At 37.1% G+C, this 23,040-nt stretch overlaps 1 protein-coding gene across 2 annotated transcripts in view; it reads right to left on the reverse strand.

Annotated features, from left to right (window-relative positions):
* The window catches only part of Hmt-1 (ABC transporter ATP-binding protein/permease Hmt-1), a 318,374-nt gene that overhangs the window by 192,208 nt on the left and 103,126 nt on the right, over nt 1-23,040 (reverse strand). For both annotated transcript variants that reach the window (XM_090402438.1, XM_090402439.1), the window contains exon 6: nt 17,293-17,395. In XM_090402438.1, coding sequence (XP_090258564.1) covers nt 17,293-17,395 — 103 coding nt within the window. The remainder of the gene's footprint in view (nt 1-17,292; nt 17,396-23,040) is intronic.

Consider the following 23,040-nt stretch of genomic DNA (forward strand, 5'->3'; position numbering starts at 1 on the left):
AACTAGACTTAAACTCTGGCTATTTCCAGATACCTCTTAGAAAACAGGACAGACAGTTTTTTGCCTTTACCACTCGATGGCAAAAATACCAACTCTGTCGACTTCCTCAGGGGGCCAGAAATTCAGCTATGAGTTTCCAATGTCTGATGAACACTGTACTCTCAGACATGTTAGGAAAGGGAGTCATATGTTTCCAAGATGACCTATTAATTTACACCCCAGATTTAACATCACATGAAGAAATTTTAGATAATGTGTTAAATAGATTAAATTTGTCACGTCTATCATTGAAGTGCTCAAAATGTAAATTCTTCATGAGAAAGGTTGAATACCTAGGACATGTTGTCAGTGAGGCTGGAATAATCCCTACTCAAGAAAACATCTCTGCCATTCTAAGAGCTAAAATACCCACCTCCGTGAGACAAGTACGAAGGTACTTAGGAATGGTAAACTTCTATAGAAAATTTATTCCAAATTGTTCTCAAATAATGGAGCCCATAATTAAGTTGACTAAAAAGGGAGAAAAGTTCGTATGGGGAAAGGAACAAGAGTCTGCCCATAAATCTTTAAATTTAGCATTAACTAGATCTCCTGTTCTCACTCATCCCACTCTTGGAGAACCCTTCTATCTTGCAGCAGATGCCTCGAATGATACTATTGCAGCTGTGATAGAACAGAAAAAGAGAGAAGAAATTAGACCCATTGCTTTTCTAAGTAGAAAACTATCTGCATCAGAAAAAAATTACTCAGTTATTGAAAAGGAAGCACTAGCTATTGTACATGCCTTAAGGAAATTCAGATACATGTTACTAGGACAAGAAATTTTTCTAAGATCAGACCATAAACCCCTAACCTTTTTATCCACGATGAAAGATAAAAACCAAAGGATTATTCGATGGGCATTAGAATTACAAGAATTCCAAATACAGATATGTTATATTCCTGGAAAACTCAATGTAGTTGCTGACTACTTATCCAGAGCCCTAGATGATAAAGTAGATGAGGATATCAGTGCAGAAGAAAAGATAGTGAACTTGATAGCTGAAGAAAATGAGGGACAAGAAAACATAAGGAAACCCCCACACCTTCAGAATTGGACCAAATTCTCCATTATAGAAGCACAAAAGTTGGATCCTACATGGGGAGAAATATATCGACGAATCAAAAATGGGGAAGGAGTCTTGGAGGAACACACGTTTTTGCAGTCCTTATATTTGGATGAAGATGGCCTCCTGATGGCAAAACATGATGTCACCGGAAATTGGAAAAACAAAATAGTAGTTCCTACTGTCATGGTACCGTGGGTGTTATATACCTTTCATGATGCTGATCTAGCAGGACACCAAGGGTTTTTCCGGACATGGGGGAGAATTAGAAATAGATATGTGTGGAAGGGAATGAGACGAGATGTTGAAAGTTATGTGTTTTCATGTCATCTATGTCAAAGGAAATCAAATTATGGAGGAAAGGCTCCTCTTCAACCTTTCCCTATTCCTACTCGCCCTTTTCAAGCTTTGGCCATGGACATTATAGGTCCACTCCCTACTACCTCTAAAGGAAACAAGTATATACTTGTTGTAATAGATATGTTCTCTAGGTTTCCTGAAGCCACAGCAATGAAGAATCAAACTGCGCAAACCGTAGCTGACAAGTTGTTTAAGATGATCATTTTAAGATATGGAACCCCCCAAACACTTCTCACTGATCAAGGTTCAAACTTTACAGCTGAAGTTATGCTTCAATTATGCAAGTTACTGAAGATAAAAAAGCTTTTCACTACTCCTTATCACCCCCAAGGAAATGGAATGTGTGAAAGGATGAATCGTACGCTGAAACAAACCCTATCCAAACTTGCTAATAATCACTTGTATAATTGGGATAAGTTCCTTCCACACACCCTTTTTGCCTGTAGGACAGCCCTGCATGCTGCCATAAAAGAAACCCCTGCTGTAGTTTTATATGGTTTTGAACCACTGTTTCCCAGTGACTTCAAGAACACGCATGCAAACTCAGGATTCCCAGACATTGATCAGTATCTTAACAATATGATCTCTGAAAACAAAATTGCATATGATCTAGTAGCAGAAGCCAGTCAAAACAGCTCACAAAAGGCTAGAGCGTATGTTAATAGACTAAGAACCTATAAGGAATTAAAACCTGGAAGCTTAGTACTTTTGCGACAAGATCATAGTAACAAGAGAACAGGAAAGTTTGGAAAATGTGCAATAGGACCTTATGAAGTTGTTGAAAAGACATCTCCTGTTAACTTTCGAATAACAGAATCTACAGGAATGAAAAGAACTTTAGTTGTCCACTCAGACCGACTGAAATTGTACAAGAAGAGACCTGACAAATTAGTCTGCCTAGGAGATTCTCTAGAAGCAATATTGGGAAGGGAAAGGAATTACCATAGAAGAACTAATCACAGACGGAACACAAATATTACAAAACAGCCAAAACACAGTGATGCTAATACAGAGCATGAATTGAATTTGGAAGAGACGATCCCATACTACAGACATAAAAGACACGCGGAAATTGTTAATGACAGTAATAAGAAACTTAATGAGCAACAGATTATGAATAAATGCACAAATCATGATAAGGAACCAAATTTCATTCAAACTAGGTATTACTTGAGAAATAGAAAAGGAAATATGTAATCCAGTTTTTTTTTTTTGTTTAAAGGAGCCTAGTGTCAGAAGAAAAATTTTTCTTATAATAAAAATTTTTCAAAGAAAGGGTGAGCCTATGTTAAATTGTGAATGAAGCTATGTTATGTAATTTATTATTTTCATTCACATTTAACATTGCCTATTTAAATATTAATCATGGTTTATATAAAATTGTTTATTATTCCTTAATTAAGAATTACTAATTAAATATTTACTGAAAACCTGACCTGCTATTAATTTATAAAATAATAATATGTATAGAATTTTGTATAACTAAATATATGTGGTGTAACGTAAAGTGTTAATTTATATTTAACTGTATACGTAATCAAAAAGTTAAAGAAGTAGCTTAAATATTCTGTTGTTCTTATTTGTCAAATATTTAATGTTATGTAATCATTCATGTAAGAGTAGTAACAGAGCATACATTACATTAGCGAAATGTTTACGTTTAGTCTGTTGTCATGGAGACGCACGCGTAAACAACCACGAATGAAGAGAGCGTGGCGTTCGAACGTAAGGTGGGAGTGAAGGTCATATATGAAGAAATAGGAGAGGATTATTAATTAGAGAGAAGAGAGAGTTTTGCGGAGCCTGAAGGAAAGTAGGATATAAGCAAGGAAGTGAAAGAAAATTATAAGTTCTCTAGGGCAGAAATTCATGAGAATAGTGTTGAGAAGTGAGCCAAAACATAGTGAATCATATACTTAGCTGCAAGTGAAATAAGCTGTGGTTATAGAGGAAAATTGATGTCGTAATCGGATAAATAAAGAACTGGACATTCAATGAAAAATTCTGATTAGTTCCAGTTAGTCTAGGATTACGTCTTAATTCTGTGTTGCCCTGAGAAGAATATAATGAATTTATCTAGTTTCAGAAAAGTAAACAAGGAAAGATATCAGTGCCTTATTGATGTGTTTTTTTTAGAATAGTGAAGCGCAGTTAACAAAAGTTCAGTTAAAGCGTAGAAGAATTTTATTATGTGTGTTCTGCTAATGTAAATAAGTTAATTCATAAGTGTACTCGCAATAACTTGATGTATTGAAGATTTTATCTGGTAAGAGTAGTTGTATATGTTTGTCTATTCTAGCATTAACTGTAATAGATCTCTGATGCTCAAAGTCCGGAATAAGCTTGCTTGGAATATTGTCTACCTAGATTAGTGCCTGCTGTGAACTTAAGCATTGAACTGACAGATTTGTAGAGACTGACTGATTGTGAAGTTTGTTATTTTAATCTGAGTTAAGAAAATATGTGTTTTTGAAGTTGCAAATTGTTTTTGAGAATTTAGAACATCGAACTGGAATGAGAGACTTAGCGAGTTGTATTGAGTTTATTGTATTGTTTCATTTAAAAGTAGAATTATTGTACTTGTTATATATCATATATTAAATGTTTTATTTTGTTAATCTAAATATTGTGTTTGCCTGAATTCCTTATTATTGCACCGTTCATAAATATTCGAATCTTGCGGGAACCCCAAGTGGAATAGTAAATAATTCGGCCTAAACTAATGAGAAGACTGCTAACTTAATTAAGAATTGATCCTACTATTTTATATAGACTAATCTAAAAATAGGGTGGCGCAGTATAATTATAAATTTCTTTACTTTTGGATCGGTGATCAATTTGCGATTAAGTGTTATATTGATAAGAGTGACTTGAACCAAGATGGCGGATTTAGAACATAACATGAAAATAGAACGTCTCGACACCAACAACCAAAAAAATATATCGAATTGAACACTGCAAGGACCTCATTAAAACTGTTTGTAAGGACTCAAACTTCCTTGAAACGATTGTTACTGGTGACGAAATATGGTGTTTTGAGTATGAGCCCGAAACATAGCACTAGAGCGCTGAGTGGAGGCCACCAGAAGAGGGGCATCCGAAAAAAAAGTCTCTTGGAGAAGTCGAAAGCAAACACAATGCTGATTTGTTTCTACAATTCCAAGGGCATTATTCACAAAGAATTTGTTCCACCTGGCCAAACAGTCAATGGTGAGTTTTATCTCAAAGTGTTGAAGCGATTGATAGTGAGAATTCGTCATGAACACCATGAATATCGTGACACAGGCAGCTGGTCACTTTTGCACGATAATGCACTATCTCATCATTCGAACATCGTGAGACAGTTTTTGAGCAAAAACCAAGTTTGTGTGTTGGATCACTCGCTGTATTCACCTGATTTAGCACCCTGTGACTTCTTTCTCTTCCCCCGACTTCATTTGCTGATGAAAAGAAAGTGATAACGACCATTGAAAACATTCAAACAGCAGTAACCATGACCCTCAACGGTATCCCAAAAATTGATATACAAAACTCATTTAACAAATTAATTGATGCCAAACACTGTATTGAAGCTGAGGGAGAGCATATTGATCGAAATAAATGATCTGAATAATTATAATTGGGTTGTTTTATTTTCTATCAAAAATTTGGTTTCTTTTTGGGCAGAGGGTGTAATTCAAAAGGCCTGATCACAAAGTCAAATTTTGAATGAGTAGAGCAGAGCTCTCACTGTTTCCATCTATAAAACTGAATATGAAAATTGTAAAGAATTTCCTTACTGAGTATTCTAGGTAATATTTCACCAGAATACTTAAGAAAAGGTTAAAAAAAACTTGAAGAAAAAGCAAAGGAAGTGTCAAGACCAGATTTTCACTTTATAAAAATAGTGAAGAAATCATGGGAACTTTAATCATGGGAACATCTGTACTTAATTTCATACGAGGGTGGTCTGAAAAGTTCCCGGAAATGAAACTAAAATGAAAAAACGTATTTATAATTTCAAAATTATTATTATTTTTCAACATAATCTCTCTTAACACTCAGGAGGTTGAATTTGATCTGACAGATACATGCTAATTGTTAACATGAATATTCTTTAACCTATCTATTGTATAGGTTGAAGGTCATGAGTAGCTGCGCGTGAGTATATTATGAGTGCTATTTCGCACTTTTGTTGCTGTCAGTTTGGTTTAACGTGTTATGCAAAGATTTGTGATATTTGACCTGCGGAAGTAGCAGCAGATCTGACAGATACTTGCTTATTTTGTAACAAAAATTTTTATACTTTATATTTCTTTGTTTCAATAATTTCTAGATTATAACTGAAAATAAATAAACCATCACGTGACTGAAATAGAGAGCCAAAGGCTTATTTTTATCATACATATCTGGAGCATATGGAAAAATGTGTGCTGAAAGTACCGACTAATAAACGGCAAAAGTCTGTTATGGTAAATAATAGAATGTTCGTAAACGTCAATAAAATGAAGGAGCGAGTGCTGTATGGAGATTCACTATTAAGAGGTGTGTTAGTTGAGAGTTTGACGAAATCATACCAGCCGGGTGCAAACATAAAGGACGTCAGCGAATCTATTCGAGTGCAAAAACAGAGGGTGAAAGAGAGGATAATTGTGGCAAGAACAAATGATTTGAAAGAAGACAAAATGAAAATGATAGAGGATGTGAGGGAATTACTTGAGGTAGCAAAAGAGAAGAGCGAGAGAGTTAGGATGGTGAGTATTTTACCGTGGTATGACAGTGAAGTGTTTAGAAGGAGGGCCATAATTGCTAATGACTCTATGCATGGGTTATGCATGGAGAGTGGTGTGGAATTTGTAGATGTGTGGAGTGAGTTCGATGGGCGAAAGGATTTACATAAGATGGATGGGTTACATTTGAATGGATTTGATGTACAGAGGCTTGAAAAAGTGTTGACGAATGAATTGGAAGTTAATGCACAGACTCAGGGAAACTAGATTTATTAAGGGGGGGGAGTGGATATGCAGACTTTAGGGAAGCAGTTGAGTGTATGAATGAGTATAATATGCCCGAGCGAGTACGAAGGACAACAAATCAGAATGAGATAGTTAGTATAAGGCATCAAAGTAAGGATGGGACTAATACACTAATGCCAGGAGTATTAGGAACAAGAAGGAAGAGTTTTTGGCCTTGATTGGCACTTCCAGGCCACAGGTTGTTGGTATTAGTGAAACATGGCTAACACAAGATGATAAAGCTAGTGGGATTGAATGCGATGGGTATAGCGTGTTCAGGAGTGACAGGGAGAATAAAAAGGGGGGGGGAGTGTTAATGATGATAGCTGATGAGTTACAGCCAAGGAGTATAGAAGTTGAACTGGAGGATACAGAAAAGAGCACATTTGAGGCTATTTGGTGTGAGATAGAGTATAGCAGAACAAAATATACAATTGGGTGCTGCTATAGACCAGGTAATGGAATAAATAGTGGGGATAGTATGCATAGGCAAATAGAAGAAATGAGTGGAAGGAGGGTAATTATTATGGGTGATTTCAATTATGGTAACATTGACTGGAAAGAGGAGAGGGCACATGGAAGGAAGGAATTGGATTTTATGCGGTTATTAAGGGACAACTATCTGCGACAGCATGTAGTGGAAAATACCAGGGGGTTGAGAGTGCTTGACCTAGTAATTGCATCTGAGAATGTGGCTGTAATGAACATGACCATGTTGCCACCAATTGGTGAGAGTGATCATAAGGTCATGACTTGGGAGGTGGCTAAAGGAATGGAATTTACAATTAAGACAGGGTACATGTAGAATTACCGGGCTGGTCAGTATGACAAGCTTAGGAGTGTGCTTGGCTCAGTGCCATGGCACGTAAAACTGCAAGGGCTGGATGTTGATAGTGGATGGGAGGTGGTTAAAAAGTGTTTGCAGGAGGCAATGGTTGACTGTATACCAAGAGTCCGAATAATAAATCAAGTAGGGGTTAAATGGATGAATGACACTATTAAGCTTGAGCTGTAAAAAAAGAAACAATTGTGGAGGGAATTTAAGGAGAAAGGTGACCAGCAGGTGCAGGAACAGTATAAAGCTCAGGCCAGGATGGTAACAAGGGTGGTAAGAAAAGCAAAAGCGGATTACGAAAGAAAATTGACGATGCAGGGTAAAGAGAATCCCAAATATGTTTTTTCAATATGTTGCAAGTAAAAGGAAAAATGTTCATGGCAGAATGATTTTAAAAAATGCTGAGGGTAGGGAGGTAACCGAATCAGTCGACATAGTGGAATTACTGAGCGAGCACTTTGCAAGAGTATATCATCCAGGTGGTGACATTGCAGGAATGGAAGAACCAACAGCTTATAATGGAATTGTGATGAATGAAGTAGAGGTAAATAGTCTATTACAGAACCTCAATGTCAATACATCTGTGGGATTGGATGGTGTACCAGCTCGTGTCGTACGTGAAGCAGCTAAAGAATTGTCAGTGCCTTTGACCATTTTGTTTAATTTGAGCCTCAGGATTGGGTCAGTCCCAAGGGGTTGAAAGAGGGGAAAATAGTTCTGCTGCATAAAGGTGGTTCCAAGGCTGCTGTTGAAAATTACCGGCCAATCAACATAACAGGAATCATTTTCAAGGTCTTGGAGAAATTAGTAAAGAGGAAAATACAAGATTGGATAGATGAAAATGGGATACTGTACCAGGAACAGCATGGTTTTGTGAAGGGTAGGTCATGCCTCAGTAAATTGCTCACGTATTATAACACAGTGACGGCTGAACTGGATAAGGGTAATGGGTTTACAGTGATTCTACCGGACCTTGCAAAGGTCTTTGACAGGATACCACATGGAATTCTAATCAGTAAATTGCAGCATATGGGGATGGATATAGGGTTGGTGAGATGGATAGGTGGGTGGTTGATGGAGAGATATCAGAGAGTGGTTTATTCAGGAGTAGAGTCCAAAAGACTGCCTGTGACTAGTGGTGTGCCGCAAGGTTCTGTTCTTGGACCACTACTATTTAATTTGTTCATTACGATATAGGAAATGATCTCAGAGGAACAGTTCATTTCTTCGCTGATGATTCAAAGTTGGGTAGGGGAATAGTGAATGCAGATGATGTCAAAATTTTGCAAGATGATTTGGATAGATTGGAGGTCTGGGCTAAAGAGAATGGATATCAATTTAATGTGGCAAAATGTAAAGTTATACATTTTGGGGTGAAAAGATTAGCAGCAGTTTACTACATTGGTGGAACTGTACTCCAGGAAATTGATGAGGCACGAGATTTAGGAGTGTTGGTGGATAAGGAGTTGAAGTTTAGGGGGCACATTGCAAAAGTGGCCAAATCAGCTCATCAAATCACTTGGTTGCTGAAGAATACATTGACAAGCAGAGACAAGGCAAGTTATTGTTCCTCTGTATTGAGCCTTGATAATACCCCATCTCGACTACTGTGCCTAGATTTGGTCACCTAGGTTTCTTCTTGATGGGGAGGAGGTTGAGAGGATCCAGAGGCGAGTGACCAAGATGATAGCAGGTCTGTGGAATGAACCTTATGAGAACAGGTTGAAGATTTGTGGGTTGCAAAAATTGGTTGATAGGCAGAGGAGGGAAGATATGATTGAGACATTCAAATTACTGAAGGGTTTCTATAAAATTAATTCAGAAGATATTTTTGAGAACAGGGCTGGTTGGGAGGACTAGGGGACATCCATGGAAACTGGGCAAAAGGGTGGTTAGTAAGGGTGTTAGAGCTGGGTTCTTTACTTTTAGAGTGGTGAATGAGTGGAATGGGCTGCCTGAGTCTGTGGTGGATGCTGTGACAGTGAATGAGTTTAAGGCAAGGTATGATGATACTGTATAAATGTTGAATAGTTGTGATGAATATGATTCGGGGGTCTCCTTCGATGAGTCTTAGGACTCCCTGGAGTTGCCTGTAATAATAATAATAATAATAATAATAATAATATCCTCTAGGAGATGTGCTTTACACTTATAAAAAATACTAAGGAAAGTCATCTGTAGCTTGTTCCACCCTTGCAACGAGTTGCCCAAAGTTGCACTACTTATGATTGTGTCCGCCGAAACTTTTAGTTTCTATATTTTCCACACGAAACTCTTAAAATTATAATAATATCATCAAGGTATGATGATACTGAATAAATGTTGAATAGTTGTGATGAATATGATTCGGGGGTCTCCTTCGATGAGTCTAAGGACTCCCTGGAGTTGCCTGTAATAATAATAATAATAATAATAATAATATCCTCTAGGAGATGTGCTTTACATTTATAAAAAAGTACTAAGGAAAGACATCTGTAGCTTGTTCCACCTTTGCAATGAGTCCCAAAGGTGCACTACTTATGAAACCTTATTGCACTACTTGTTTTCATCGAAACGTTTAGTTTCTATATATATTTTCAACACAAAACTGTTGTAGTTTCTATATTTGGCTATGAAATAATGTTGGATCTGATATTCACTTAATTTGTACTATCAAGTATTATATTTGCAGTGTTTGTTCTTTAATTTTTTTTTGCATTTTAGCACATACTAGTAATGAATGTATCTCTCAGATATACCTTGTCCTACGCTGCAAAATTACGACTTCGACCTCCCGAGTGTTAAGACTAATACATTTATTCCAGTGCCATTATCCCGTCCCTGTAGTGGTTCTCAGTAAGATCTGCAAAATACCCCTCTACAGCTGCAATCACCTCTTGATTCAAAGAAAAATGCTGACCAGTGAGGAAGAGTTTTAGTTTTGGTAAGAGATAGAAGTCAGAGGAAGCCAAATCTGGGGAATAGGGTGGATGTTCCAACAATTCATAGTGAAGATCCCTTCATTTTCCTAATGCACCTGTCCACAAACACCTCTGTGGGCAGGTGCATTGTCCTGATGAAAGATGATTTTTTTCTTCTGCAAACCGGGTTTTTTGTCACCAATTTTATTGTTTAGTCTGGTTAATAGATCGGAATAATATTCTCTAGTTATTGTTTTACCCTTTTCAAGATAATTAATAAACACAATACCTTTAGCATCCCCAAACACTAATGCCATGACTTTCCTGCTGATGAAACTGACTGTCTTTTTTGGCGATTAACAACCGGCTTCTGTCCACTGTTTTGACTGCTGTTTGGATTCTGGTGTGTAATGGTGAATCCAAGTTTCATCCATAGCAATAAATCGACGCACATAATCAGTTTTATTCTTGTTAAAATGCTCCAAGCACTGTTCAGTGATTTTCATGCGAATGCGTTTTTTGATCTGCTGTGAGTGGCACCCATCTTGCGCAAAGCTTTTTCATTTGCAATTCTTCATGCAAAATATATCCTACACATTCTTTTGAAATGCCTATAGTCTCAGCAATTTCACGAACTTTGACTCGCCAGTCATCCAATACCATATCGCGCACTCGATCAATGATTTCTGGTGTTGTTACACTTTTTGGATGTCCTTCATGTGGATCATCTTTAAGGCTGGTATGGCCACGTTTAAACTCGGCAGCCCATTTCTTAATTGTCGAAAACGAAGGAGAAGAGTGCCCATCAACTGCACGATACTCAATTTTATCCATTTCAAGGGATACAGACAACACTTTTGCTTAAGACAGCTGTATAAAACAAACTTGATAGAATGAATTGCAATTTCACATGGATGCTTCTTTTGCCTTCTTTTAAAATTTTATAACTGCATGATACTTAATTTTATCCATTGCTTCAGAAATTTCATAAATTTTATAAAACAAACTACTTGATAGAATGACTTGCAATTTTACATGGATGCTTATGACAGATGTACCAAGTTACGAAAAAAAAAATCTTGTCGATGGTGTTGGCATCTATGGTCGAGCCTGAGAACTTTTCAGACCACCCTCGTAGATCTGGAAAAGGCACAACACGGTGTCGAGAGAAAAGCGTATCAAAACAATACAATTATATGGAGTAAATGGGATATTATACAGAGCAATGCCTAGTCTATATTTAAGTTGTAAATCAGCAGTTAAAAGTGAAGAAGGTGCAGGAAAATGGTTTGATATAAAATCAGGTATGAGACAAAGGTGCACTCTATATTCACTCTAATTCATCACCTATATCGATCACATTATGAAAGAAAGTGGAATTAAAACTGATATCAAAATCAGATATGAAACTTAGCTCTTTGCTTTATGCAAATGACGTCATACTCTCCAACATATCCAGTGAAAGAGTTCAAGATTCTCTAAATTAAATAACTTTTGCAACATAGTGTTTGTTTGCAGGTGTAATGTTTGCAGAGAGCTCCTGAAAAGATAAGTGTTATTATGAGAAACATTTTGCAGTATTGCTTCAATCTTAATGTGGTATTGTTTTTTTTTTTGGTACCTTGGTGTGTCTGTGTTATATTTGGTGTGATTTCTGCATTATTAAATTAATATTTCTAAGATACAACAGATAGTGTAGCACATGGCGCCAATGAGAAAGAAAACAATGGCAACCAAATCATCGGCGTCTTTGTTCAAATATTTCAACGTAAGGGAGTTCATACAGTGCAATGTCTGCGGGATGTATGCTTTCCCGAAAGAGGCTGGAGTTTGGTTAGATAATGATAGTGGTGGGAGAGTGTGCAGAAAGTGTAAGGAAAGTTAGGATTTGAAGTGTGTGTCAGGTCGTGAGATTGTTGTCGTGGTTTGATAGGTAATTGCGATGTTGTACCAGATAGCATTGAGAGCGGTGATGAAAGAGAGAGTGAAAGTAATTATACAGAGAGAGAGAGAGAGAGAATGGTTTGAATGAAGAAAAAAAATGAGGAATTAGTTGCAATGAGTGAGACTGCACGGTTATGCGGAGTAATACATAGGACGAAGCGACAGCTGGATTGATTGCAAAACTCTTTACCAAGCTCATCAGCAAACGGAACGAAGCAAGTGTGTGAAAAGAAAAATAAGCGTATGATTGGGAGTGAAAGAAAAATGAAGGAACGAGTGCTGTATGGTGACTCAGTAAGAGGTGTATTAGATGAGAGTTTGACAAAATCGTACTTACCAGGTGCGAAAATTAAGGATGTAAGTGAGAGTATTAGAGTTTAAAAGCAGAGGGTGAAAGAAATGATAATTGTGGCGGGAACAAATGATTTGAAAGGAGATAAAAGTGCTATGAGAGAGGACTTGAACGAATTATTAAAGGTAGCAAAAGAAAAGAGCAAGAGAGTTAGGATAGTGAGTCTGTTGCTGCGGTATGACAGAGAAGAATTTAGAAAGAGGACCATAATTGCAAATGACTATGCAGAAGATGTGGTGTGGAGTTTGTGGACGTGTGAAGTGAGTTTGATTGGCAAAAGGATTTGTACAAGATGGATGGCTTGCATCTGAATGGATTGGTGTGTGGAGACTGGAAAAAGTGTTGCTGAATGAAATGAAAGTGGATGTGCAAAATCAGGGACACTAGAACTATTAAGGGGGGGACAGGATATGTAGACATCAGTGAGGCAGTTGAATGTAAGAATGTATATAATGTGCCTGAGCTAGTATGAAGGACAAGAAATCAGAATGGGATAGTTAGTATAACGAATCAAGATAGGGGTGGGACTAATAGACCTCTGCATTTCATGTACACTAATGCCAGGAGTATTAGGAACAAGAAGGAAGAATTTTTGGCCCTCGATGGCTCTTCCTGGCCACAGGCTATTGGCATTAGTCAGTTATTACTGACAGATGACGATATAGTTAGCGGGATAGAATGTGAAGGGTATAGTGTGTTCAGGAGGGAGAGAGAGAATAAAATGGGGGGAGGAGTGTTACTGATGATAGCTGATGAACTGCAGCCAAATTATTTGAGGCTATTTGGTGTGAGATTGAGACTAGCAGAAAAAAAATAGACAGTTGGGTGCTGCTATAGGCCAGGTGATGGAATAGATGGTGGAGATAGTATGCATAAACAAATTGATGCAATGAGTGGAGGGTATTTTTTATGGGGGATTTCAACTATGGTAACATTGACTGGATGGAGGAGAGGACACATGTAAGGAAGGAACTGGATTTTATGCAGTTATTAAGAGATAGCTATCTGAGACAGCATGTAATGGAAAATACTAGGGGTTCGAGAGCGCTTGACCTAGTAATAGCATCTGAGAATTTGACTGTAATGAATATGACCATGTTGCCACCAATTGGTGAGAGTGATCATAAGGTCCTGTGCTTGGAATTACTGTGCTTGGTCCAGTGCCATGGCATATAAAACTGCAAGGGCTGGATATTGATAGTGCATGGGAAGTGGTGAAGGAGCGTTTGCAGAAGGTAATGGCTGACTCTATACCTAGAGTCCGAACAGTAAATCAATTAGGGGTTAAATGGATGAATAACACCATTAAACTTGAGCTGCAAAAAAAGAAACAACTGTGAAGGGAATTTAAGGAAAAAGGTGACCTGCAGGCACACGAACAGTATAAAGCGAAGGCCAGAAGGATAACGAGTGTGGTAAGAAAAGTAAAAGGATTATGAAAGGAAATTAGCCATGCAAGCTAAAGAGAATCCCAAACAGTTTTTTCAATATGCTGCAAGAAAAAGAAAAACTGTATTTGGCAGAATGATTTTAAGGACTGCCAATGGCAGGGAGGTCACTGAATCAGTTGATACAGTGGAATTACTGAGTGAACACTTTGCAAGATTATATCATCCAGATGGTGACATTGAAGGAATGAAGGAACCATTAGTTTATACGGGAATTGTGGTGAATGAAGTGGAGGTGAATAGTCTATTACAAAACTTTAATGTGAATAAGTCTGTGGGATTGGATGGTATACCAGCATAGGTCTTACATGGAGCGGCTAAAGAATTGTCAGTGCCCTTGACCATATTGTTCAATCTGAGTCTCGGGTCTGGTTTAGTCCCGAAGGGGTGGAAAGAGGGAAAATAGTTCTACTGCATAAAGGAAGATCCAAGACTGCTGTTGCAAATTACCGACCGATCAGCATATCAGAAGTCGTTGTCAAGGTCTTGGAGAAAGTAGTCAAGAGAAAAATACAGGAATGGATTGATGAAAATGAGATACTGTATGGATCATGCCTCAGTAACTTTCTAAAGTTTTATAACACAGTGACAGCTGAACTGGATAGGGGTAATGGGTACTGCTGGACCTGGCTAAGGCCTTTGACACGATACTACATGGAATTCTAATCCATAAACTGCAACATATGGGGGATGGATATAGGGCTGGTGAGATGGATGGTTGATGGAGAGATATCAGAGAGTGGTTTATTAAGGAGTAGAGTCCAAAAGACTGCCTGTGACTAGTGGTGTTCCGCAAGGTTCTGTTCTTGGACCACTACTATTTAATTTGTTCATTACGATATAGGAAATGATCTGAGAGGGACGGTTCATTTGTTCGCTGATGATGCAAAGCTGGGTAGGGCAATAGTGAATACAAATGATGTCAAAATTTTGCAGGATGATTTGAATAGATTGGAGGACTGGGCTAAGGAGAATGGATAGAACTGAACAGCTGAACTGGATAGGGGTAATGGGTACTGCTGGACCTGGCTAAGGCCTTTGACACGATACTACATGGAATTCTAATCCATAAACTGCAACATATGGGGGATGGATATAGGGCTGGTGAGATGGATGGTTGATGGAGAGATATCAGAGAGTGGTTTATTCAGGAGTAGAGTCCAAAAGACTGCCTGTGACTAGTGGTGTGCCGCAAGGTTCTGTTCTTGGACCACTACTATTTAATTTGTTCATTACGATATAGGAAATGATCTGAGAGGGACGGTTCATTTGTTCGCTGATGATGCAAAGCTGGGTAGGGCAATAGTGAATACAAATGATGTCAAAATTTTGCAGGATGATTTGAATAGATTGGAGGACTGGGCTAAGGAGAATGGATAGAACTGAACAGCTGAACTGGATAGGGGTAATGGGTACTGCTGGACCTGGCTAAGGCCTTTGACACGATACTACATGGAATTCTAATCCATAAACTGCAACATATGGGGGATGGATATAGGGCTGGTGAGATGGATGGTTGATGGAGAGATATCAGAGAGTGGTTTATTCAGGAGTAGAGTCCAAAAGACTGCCTGTGACTAGTGGTGTGCCGCAAGGTTCTGTTCTTGGACCACTACTATTTAATTTGTTCATTACGATATAGGAAATGATCTGAGAGGGACGGTTCATTTGTTCGCTGATGATGCAAAGCTGGGTAGGGCAATAGTGAATACAAATGATGTCAAAATTTTGCAGGATGATTTGAATAGATTGGAGGACTGGGCTAAGGAGAATGGATGCCAATTTAATATGGCATAAGGTAAGGTTATGCATTTTGGGGTGAAAAGAATAACAGCAGTATACCATATTGGTGGAACTGTACTCCAGGAGATTGATGAGGCTAGGGATTTGGGAGCGTTAGTGGATAGGGAGTTGAAGTTTAGGGGGCACATTGCAAAAGTGGTTAAATCAGCTCATCAAATCACTTGGTTGCTGAAGAATACATTGACGAGCAGAGACAAGCAAGTTATTGTTCCTCTGTATCAAGCCTTGATAAGACCCCATCTCAACTACTGTGCCCAGATTTGGTCGCCTGGGTTTCTTCTAGATGGGGAGGAGGTGGAAAGGATCCAGAGGCGAATGACCATGATGATAACAGGTCTATGGAATGAACCTTATGAGAACAGGTTGAAGATTTGTGGGTTGCAGAAATTGGCTGATAGGCAGAAAAGTGGGGATATGATTAAGATATTCAAATTACTGAAGGGTTTCTATAAGATTAATTCAGAGGATATTTTTGAGAACAGGACTGGTAGTGGGAGGACTAGGGGCCATCCATGGAAGCTGGGCAAGAGTGTGGTTAGTAAGGTTGTTAAAGCTAGGTTTTTTACTTTTAGAGTGGTAAACGAGTGGAATAAGCTGCCAGATCTGTTGTGGGTGCTATGACTGTGAATGAGTTCAAGGCAAAGTATGATAGATACTGTGTGAATGTCAAATAGTTGTGATGGACATGATGTTCAGGGTCTCCCTCAACGAGTCTAAGGACCCTTTGCAGTTGCCCATGGTAATAATAATAATAATAATAATAATAACATATTTGGCATGAAAATAAGCAATATAAAGACTATAACTATGAAAAAGATAGGAACATGAAAAACTTTATTCTCAATGAAGAACTATAGCACAAGTAAAATATTTATATTTAGACACAATTTTTACTGAAGATGGCAAATTAAACATGAAAATAGACAATAGAATAAGTAAAGCTGGTTACAGTGGGGAACCAATTAAATAAATTTATGTAGAATAAAAGAAATTAGCCAAAACACTAAAATTGCTATATACAAAAGTGTTCAATATTAACTTAAGGATTTGAGAGCTAGGGTTGAACTAAAACAGTTGATCAAAGACTAACTGGTGATCACATACATAGAAGTTTGGAGAAAAATTAGAGGAGTGAACAGATTACATAAATGGCTGTCATATTAAAAATTATAAATATTAGAAGGAACTTAACATTGTTAGCATTCAAGAATGTGTGAGCAAAGTAATCTATGGTGGTATATGGTCACTTAAACAGAATGGAAGAGGAAAGGTTAGCAAAACAGGTGATGTTTTATGACAAGATGGCAAGAAAAAGACCCAGAGTAAGACCAAGATCTAGGTGGATTGATTAAGAAGTGCCCTAGAAGACCAAAAAATATCAGATACGACAATATAAGAGTGATGACGTGATTTAGAGGAATAAACTGACAGGAGATTAGCAATAATGCATCTAAACTTAATCATGTTTTGCTGTCCTAGTATACTGCAGACTCACCACTTAGGGAAAATGACAGCATGATTAACATAATGGTCTAAATAATTTCGCTTACCTATGTAAATGGGTATAGAGTTCAATCTGGACTTCTTTTACTGTATACTGCTGAACACGAATCCAAAGAAAAGACCGTATATTATTCAAGAAACTGTTATTACCTGAAATTTTTAAATTATAATTAAAGAAGCAAACATTCGATACATCACTTTTACCTAAAAAAATAAATAAATATAAATAAATACGGAGAAAGATAACACAACTCAATGACTTTTTTTTTTTTTGTATCTAATTTAGGAGATTCAAATGTACTTTGGAGTGTAAATCTGTCAAAAACATTTGGACAGAGTTGGATATAAAACATACTAATTTGGTTTAAAGGGCATGTAGGTTTATCAGACTTTATAATGATTTATTAATAATGCTAAAATTCTAAATTATTAATTATCCTTTTGCAGCTGATGTACAGGTTCAGGCATGAACATTGAGCAACCACTTTTTTTTTTATATAAAAAAAAAAAAACTTTAACAGATAAATTTAATATTTAAATAAAATAATACAACAAGACTCTGATGTTAGATGTTTAATTGCATAAAATTTTGCACCAAATATTGGTATTCAAATAAATGATACCTGAGCTTGTATTATATTGTATTATCTTGCATCAATATTTAAACAAATGCAGAATATATATATATATTATTGATCATAATTTACTTGGTAGAAAATGTATATAAAAATGAATTTAAATGACTTTATACCGAGAAAGAAAAGTTTAATATTAAGATACGACTAGTTTTGTTGAAATTCAACTTCTTCAGGTATCACAGGCAAAGAATTAAATAAAAAATAACAGAGACATGATAAAATACATTAACAGATCTAGTATGAAACACACAAGTACATTTAAAAACAGGAATGCGTGCTTGAGTTCCAACTGAAGTTGACTACGTGTGTGAACTGACACGAGTGCGCGGCAATGTGTGCATCAGAAATATTGTAGCTAAGGCTGTTATTAATATGAGATGAATCAAGCGATATTTCTGTAGATTCAATTATTCTTCTTTCAAGTTCATCATAGCACACATGGATATTAGAAGTTTGCGACCAGTCTACAAGGTGTTGGCGGCCTTCATCCGAGTTAACAGAGAAGAGAACGTGGCTAGAGAGAGTGCTGGCTCTGGTTCTGTTGTAGGAAATGTCTCTTTGGTGTTCTTCCATGCATTGAGTGGCTTCAAATGCATAAAAGGATGGATTTAGCTGTCTGGCTGTAGTATGGTTTGCCACAATCATACAAAATCTTGTAGACTCCTGGATACTGAGTAGGAAGATGTTTCATTTTAGGTCTACTTAGTATGGAGCGAAGTTCAGGAAACATAGTGAAGCAAGTTTCACTATGTTGAATTTCTGAATCATTTTGGCTAGTTTTGGGGAGAGAGAGAGAGCCGATGTATGGTAACGAAATAAAAGCTCTTGGTGGAGAAGAATCTTCAAAAGCAGTTGAGTGGCGGACAGAAAGAAATTTATTAATCTTTTTAAGAAAGAATCCATTTTTAACAAAAGATTTTTTAAGAAAATTGAGTTCATATTCAATTTCTGTTTCATCTGTTAATAAAGATCTGGCACGATGTGCCAGGGTTGAAATAATACCAAACTTTTGTGGAGGGTAGTGATGGGAAGAAGCATGAAAGTATCTGTCTGTGTGAGTGGGTTTTCTAAAAATGGAGATTTTGATATTTTCAGCGCATCTCATAAGTTTTAAGTCCAGAAAGGGAAGACAGTCGTCGGATTCCAGTTCACAGGTGAAATTGATTTTCTGATGAAACTTGTTGAGGTGGTCTAGAAAAAAGTTGAGGTTGTTGACACCGTGTTCCCAGATGAGAAATACATCGTCAATATAACGATACCATACTTTAAGTTTAAGAGTCAAGGAATTAATTGCTTTTTCTTCAAAATCCTTAAGAAATATGTCAGCAAGATTCAGAGAGAGCGGACTGCCCATAGCTAAACCCGAGTTTTGTTTATGAATTTTGTTATCATATTTGAAGTATCCTGAGTTCACACAGTGAGAAAGTAAGGAAAAAAATTTCTTGAATAGTTTCTTCTAGAGAAGGTTCAGAACTCCTTAAGTAGGTACATTTGTGAAGAGGGAAACAATATTGAAACTTGCCATTAAATCTGATGTGTTGAGTTTGATGTCTTTTATTTTGGAAAAAATTCAGCTGATTTTGTCTCCAAAATAAAAGACATCAAACTCAACACATCGATTTAATGGCAAGTTTCGATATTGTTTCCCTCTTCACGAATGTACCTACTCAAGAAGTTCTAAAAGTTCGAAAAAACTTTTCCAGAAGAAACTATCCAAGAAATTTTTTGGAACACGGTGTCAACAACCTCAACTTTTTTCTGGACCACCTCAACAAGTTTCATCAGAAAATCAATTTCACCTGTGAACTGGAATCCGACGACCGTCTTCCCTTTCTGGACTTAAAACTTACGAGATGCGCTGAAAATATCAAAATCTCCATTTTTAGAAAACCCACTTTCATGCTTCTTCCCATCACTACCCTCCACAAAAGTTTGGTATTATTTCAACCCTGGCACATCGTGCCAGATCTTTATTAACAGATGAAACAGAAATTGAATATGAACTCAATTTTCTTAAAAAATCTTTTGTTAAAAATGGATTCTTTCTTAAAAAGATTAATAAATTTCTTTCTGTCCACCACTCAACTGCTTTTGAAGATTCTTCTCCACCAAGAGCTTTTATTTCATTACCATACATCGGCTCTCTCTCTCCCCCCAAAACTAGCCAAAATGCTTCAGAAATTCAACATTAGAACTTGCTCCATACTAAGTAGACCTAAAATGAAACATCTTCCTACTCAGTATCCAGGAGTCTACAAGATTTTGTATGATTGTGGCAAACCATACTATGGCCAGACAGCTAAATCCATCCTTTTAACGCATGGAAAAACACCAAAGAGACATTTCCTACAACAGAACCAGGGCTAGCGCGCTCTCTCTAGCCACATTCTCTTCTCTATCAACTCGGATGAAGGCCGCAACACCTCGTAGACTGGCCACAAACTTCTAATATTCATGTGTGCTATGATGAACTTGAAAGAAGAATAATTGAATTTACAGACATATCGCTTGATTCATCTCATATTAATAACAGCCTTAGCTACAATATTTCTGATGCACACATTGCCACTGTCCAATACTGGCGCACTCGTGTCAGCTCACGCACATAGTCAACTTCAGTTGGAACTCAAGCACGCATTCCTGTTTTTAAATGTACTTGTGTGTTTCATGCTAGATCTGTTAATGTATTTTATTATGTCTCTGTTATTTTTTATTTAATTCTTTCCCTGTGGTACCTGAAGAAGTTGAATTTCAACACAACTAGTCTTATCTTAACATTAAACTTTTCTTTTCAGTATAGAGTCATTTAAATTCATTTATATATATATATTGTCTAAGTCTGTTAGTATTCTTATCACATGAACTCAGATATCTCTGGTTTCTTCATTACTATATCACATTCAAAAAAAGCTTAAGGCTGTAAAACAAATGGAACTTCCTTTGTTATATGTGTGGTTTGCTAACACATGTTAAGCAGTAACAGAATATAACTCAAAATAGCAGGACTGCAGACTTGAAATTATGAATTTCAAACTCATATACAATGAAATCATGTGCATTCAAGATTACTCTTCATATTCAGTATTGAATACTATAACTACTTCCATTTCCTCATTACTATTGCTGAAATATTTTATTTTGAAGAATTTCACCTGTTTTTCTGCCATCTTTGTTTTGGTAACAGCAATATGTTGATGCGGTATTCCTATAATTATTCCACCAATTCCACTTCTTTTCCATTAATGCTTCTTCTTCTGTTAATGAAGTCCATCTTCAACTCTGCTGATGGTGAGTTTATCTTTGAGTATGTTTCAGTAGATGACTTTTTCACTATTTCCATGTGATGGTAACAGAAAAACAGCAGATGGCCTAGATGATACCCTAGCCGACGTGACATTTAATCATTTAATCAAGAGTAAGTTGTACCATCATGCTGTTTTTGGTTTAAGTAGTACAGAATACAATATGGTCAGTTAAATCCCAAGTCGGTCCATACATACTAACAGGATACACCATGAGAAGGTAAGAACTGGACATTAAGTCAGAAAGGTAGACTTGGTTCTCCACATTCTTCAAACAGCTATGTGCAGGTCTCTTCCCCATTACCTGGTTTTTGACCCTAAAGCAACCTTATGTTCTAGATAATTTCTTTCTTAATCTATGCCAGCTCCCCACCATACCAGTTTTATATATTTTATTATCTATGTCAATCTTTAATTTGGCATCTCCACTAAAACTGTGCACAAATAGTTGAAATGTTCCACTTTTTATACAGGTATACCATTTAGAATGCAGGTAATGTTTTCCATGTTCTGCAAATTTTCATACTTTGTATTTTTATTGCTGAATTTTCATGTTAAATTTTTATGAAGAGGTTATTCAGTTTAGTTAGTACTGAAGACATTCATTCAAGATCATGATATCATCTGCATCTAAGATGAAACTGTCAATTTTGATTTCAGATTTAATACCACCTTCATTAATAATATCATCCATATCAATCCAGAACAGCATGCATGCTTGCCTTTTGCTTGATTTTACATTAGACCATCTTCTTTTATATATCCTTTAATTCAAACTAATGACTTCCAGCTTAAATATATTGCTCTGTATAATATCCCATTTACACCATGTAGCTGTGTCATTTGAACTTATTTTCTCTCCCCTCCCCCTTTCTCTGTGTACCTTATCATTTGTCTTTTCCCAATCTAAAATACATAAATACAGCATTCTTTTTTCATAAATTCTTGCCTGTTTGCGTTTAAGTAAAAATACAGTACTGACAATTTCCGTTTAGACAAGCCTAGGTTTGTTCCTCTCCAAGTTTCTCTTCCACAGTTGACAGCTTGGTTGGCCAAGTGGTTAGCATACCCGCTCTCCAACCAACAGGTTGCTGGTTCGAATCCTGCTGTGGATATGGATGTTTATGATTTTCTTACTTTGTGCACTATTGTAACCTTTGATGTGGTGAAGTATGACCTTTGCTGTCTTTGTGCCATTAAAACCATAAATCATCAACCACCTTCCACAATTTTTATGCTTCCACAAATTGTATTTGAAACAATCAACAAGAAAATATTTTCTGATTCTAACATTAAGTTTTATTTTCCTTCTTATAGATTGTGCGTCCACGCAGTTAGCCTAGTGGCTTTGCGCTTCGCAACCATATGCCTGGGGAAGGAGTGTCCTAGGTTCGATTCCCGTCTACGACGTGAGGAGCTTAAGGATCTTCCTCAGCCATAGCCAAGTTAGCCGGTCTTGGGCGTGGGCAGCAGGGTTTTTTCCGCTAGTTTATCTGGGGTTTTTCATCCCGCAAGCAGGCAAACCGGCCCCGTGAACACACAGGTTACAGTCATAAATACTTACGGCAAGGAAGGCAACGGGAAACCACCTTGCTCATAATCATCTCTCCCTAGAATGGTAGCATATAGCTACCCTCCCGCGGCCGTATGGCAGATGGGAACCAGAAGAATAGATTGTGCTATGAAAGCTCTACTCCAGTCATCTGGAATTTGACCATATGCATTATGTAATGTAGCCAAGAACATTATTTTTTTATACCACCATAACTGAGAATTTCTGGTCAAAGTGAAATCTAGTTCACTTCAGATTTCTGCAAGCTTTTCTACCACCAATACTGAATCTACTGATTGCATT

The sequence above is a fragment of the Typopeltis vanoorti genome, chromosome 13 (genome assembly GCF_054136105.1).
Source record: "Typopeltis vanoorti isolate ZY-2024b chromosome 13, IOZ_Tvanoo_1.0, whole genome shotgun sequence".
Lineage (NCBI taxonomy): Eukaryota > Metazoa > Arthropoda > Arachnida > Uropygi > Thelyphonidae > Typopeltis > Typopeltis vanoorti.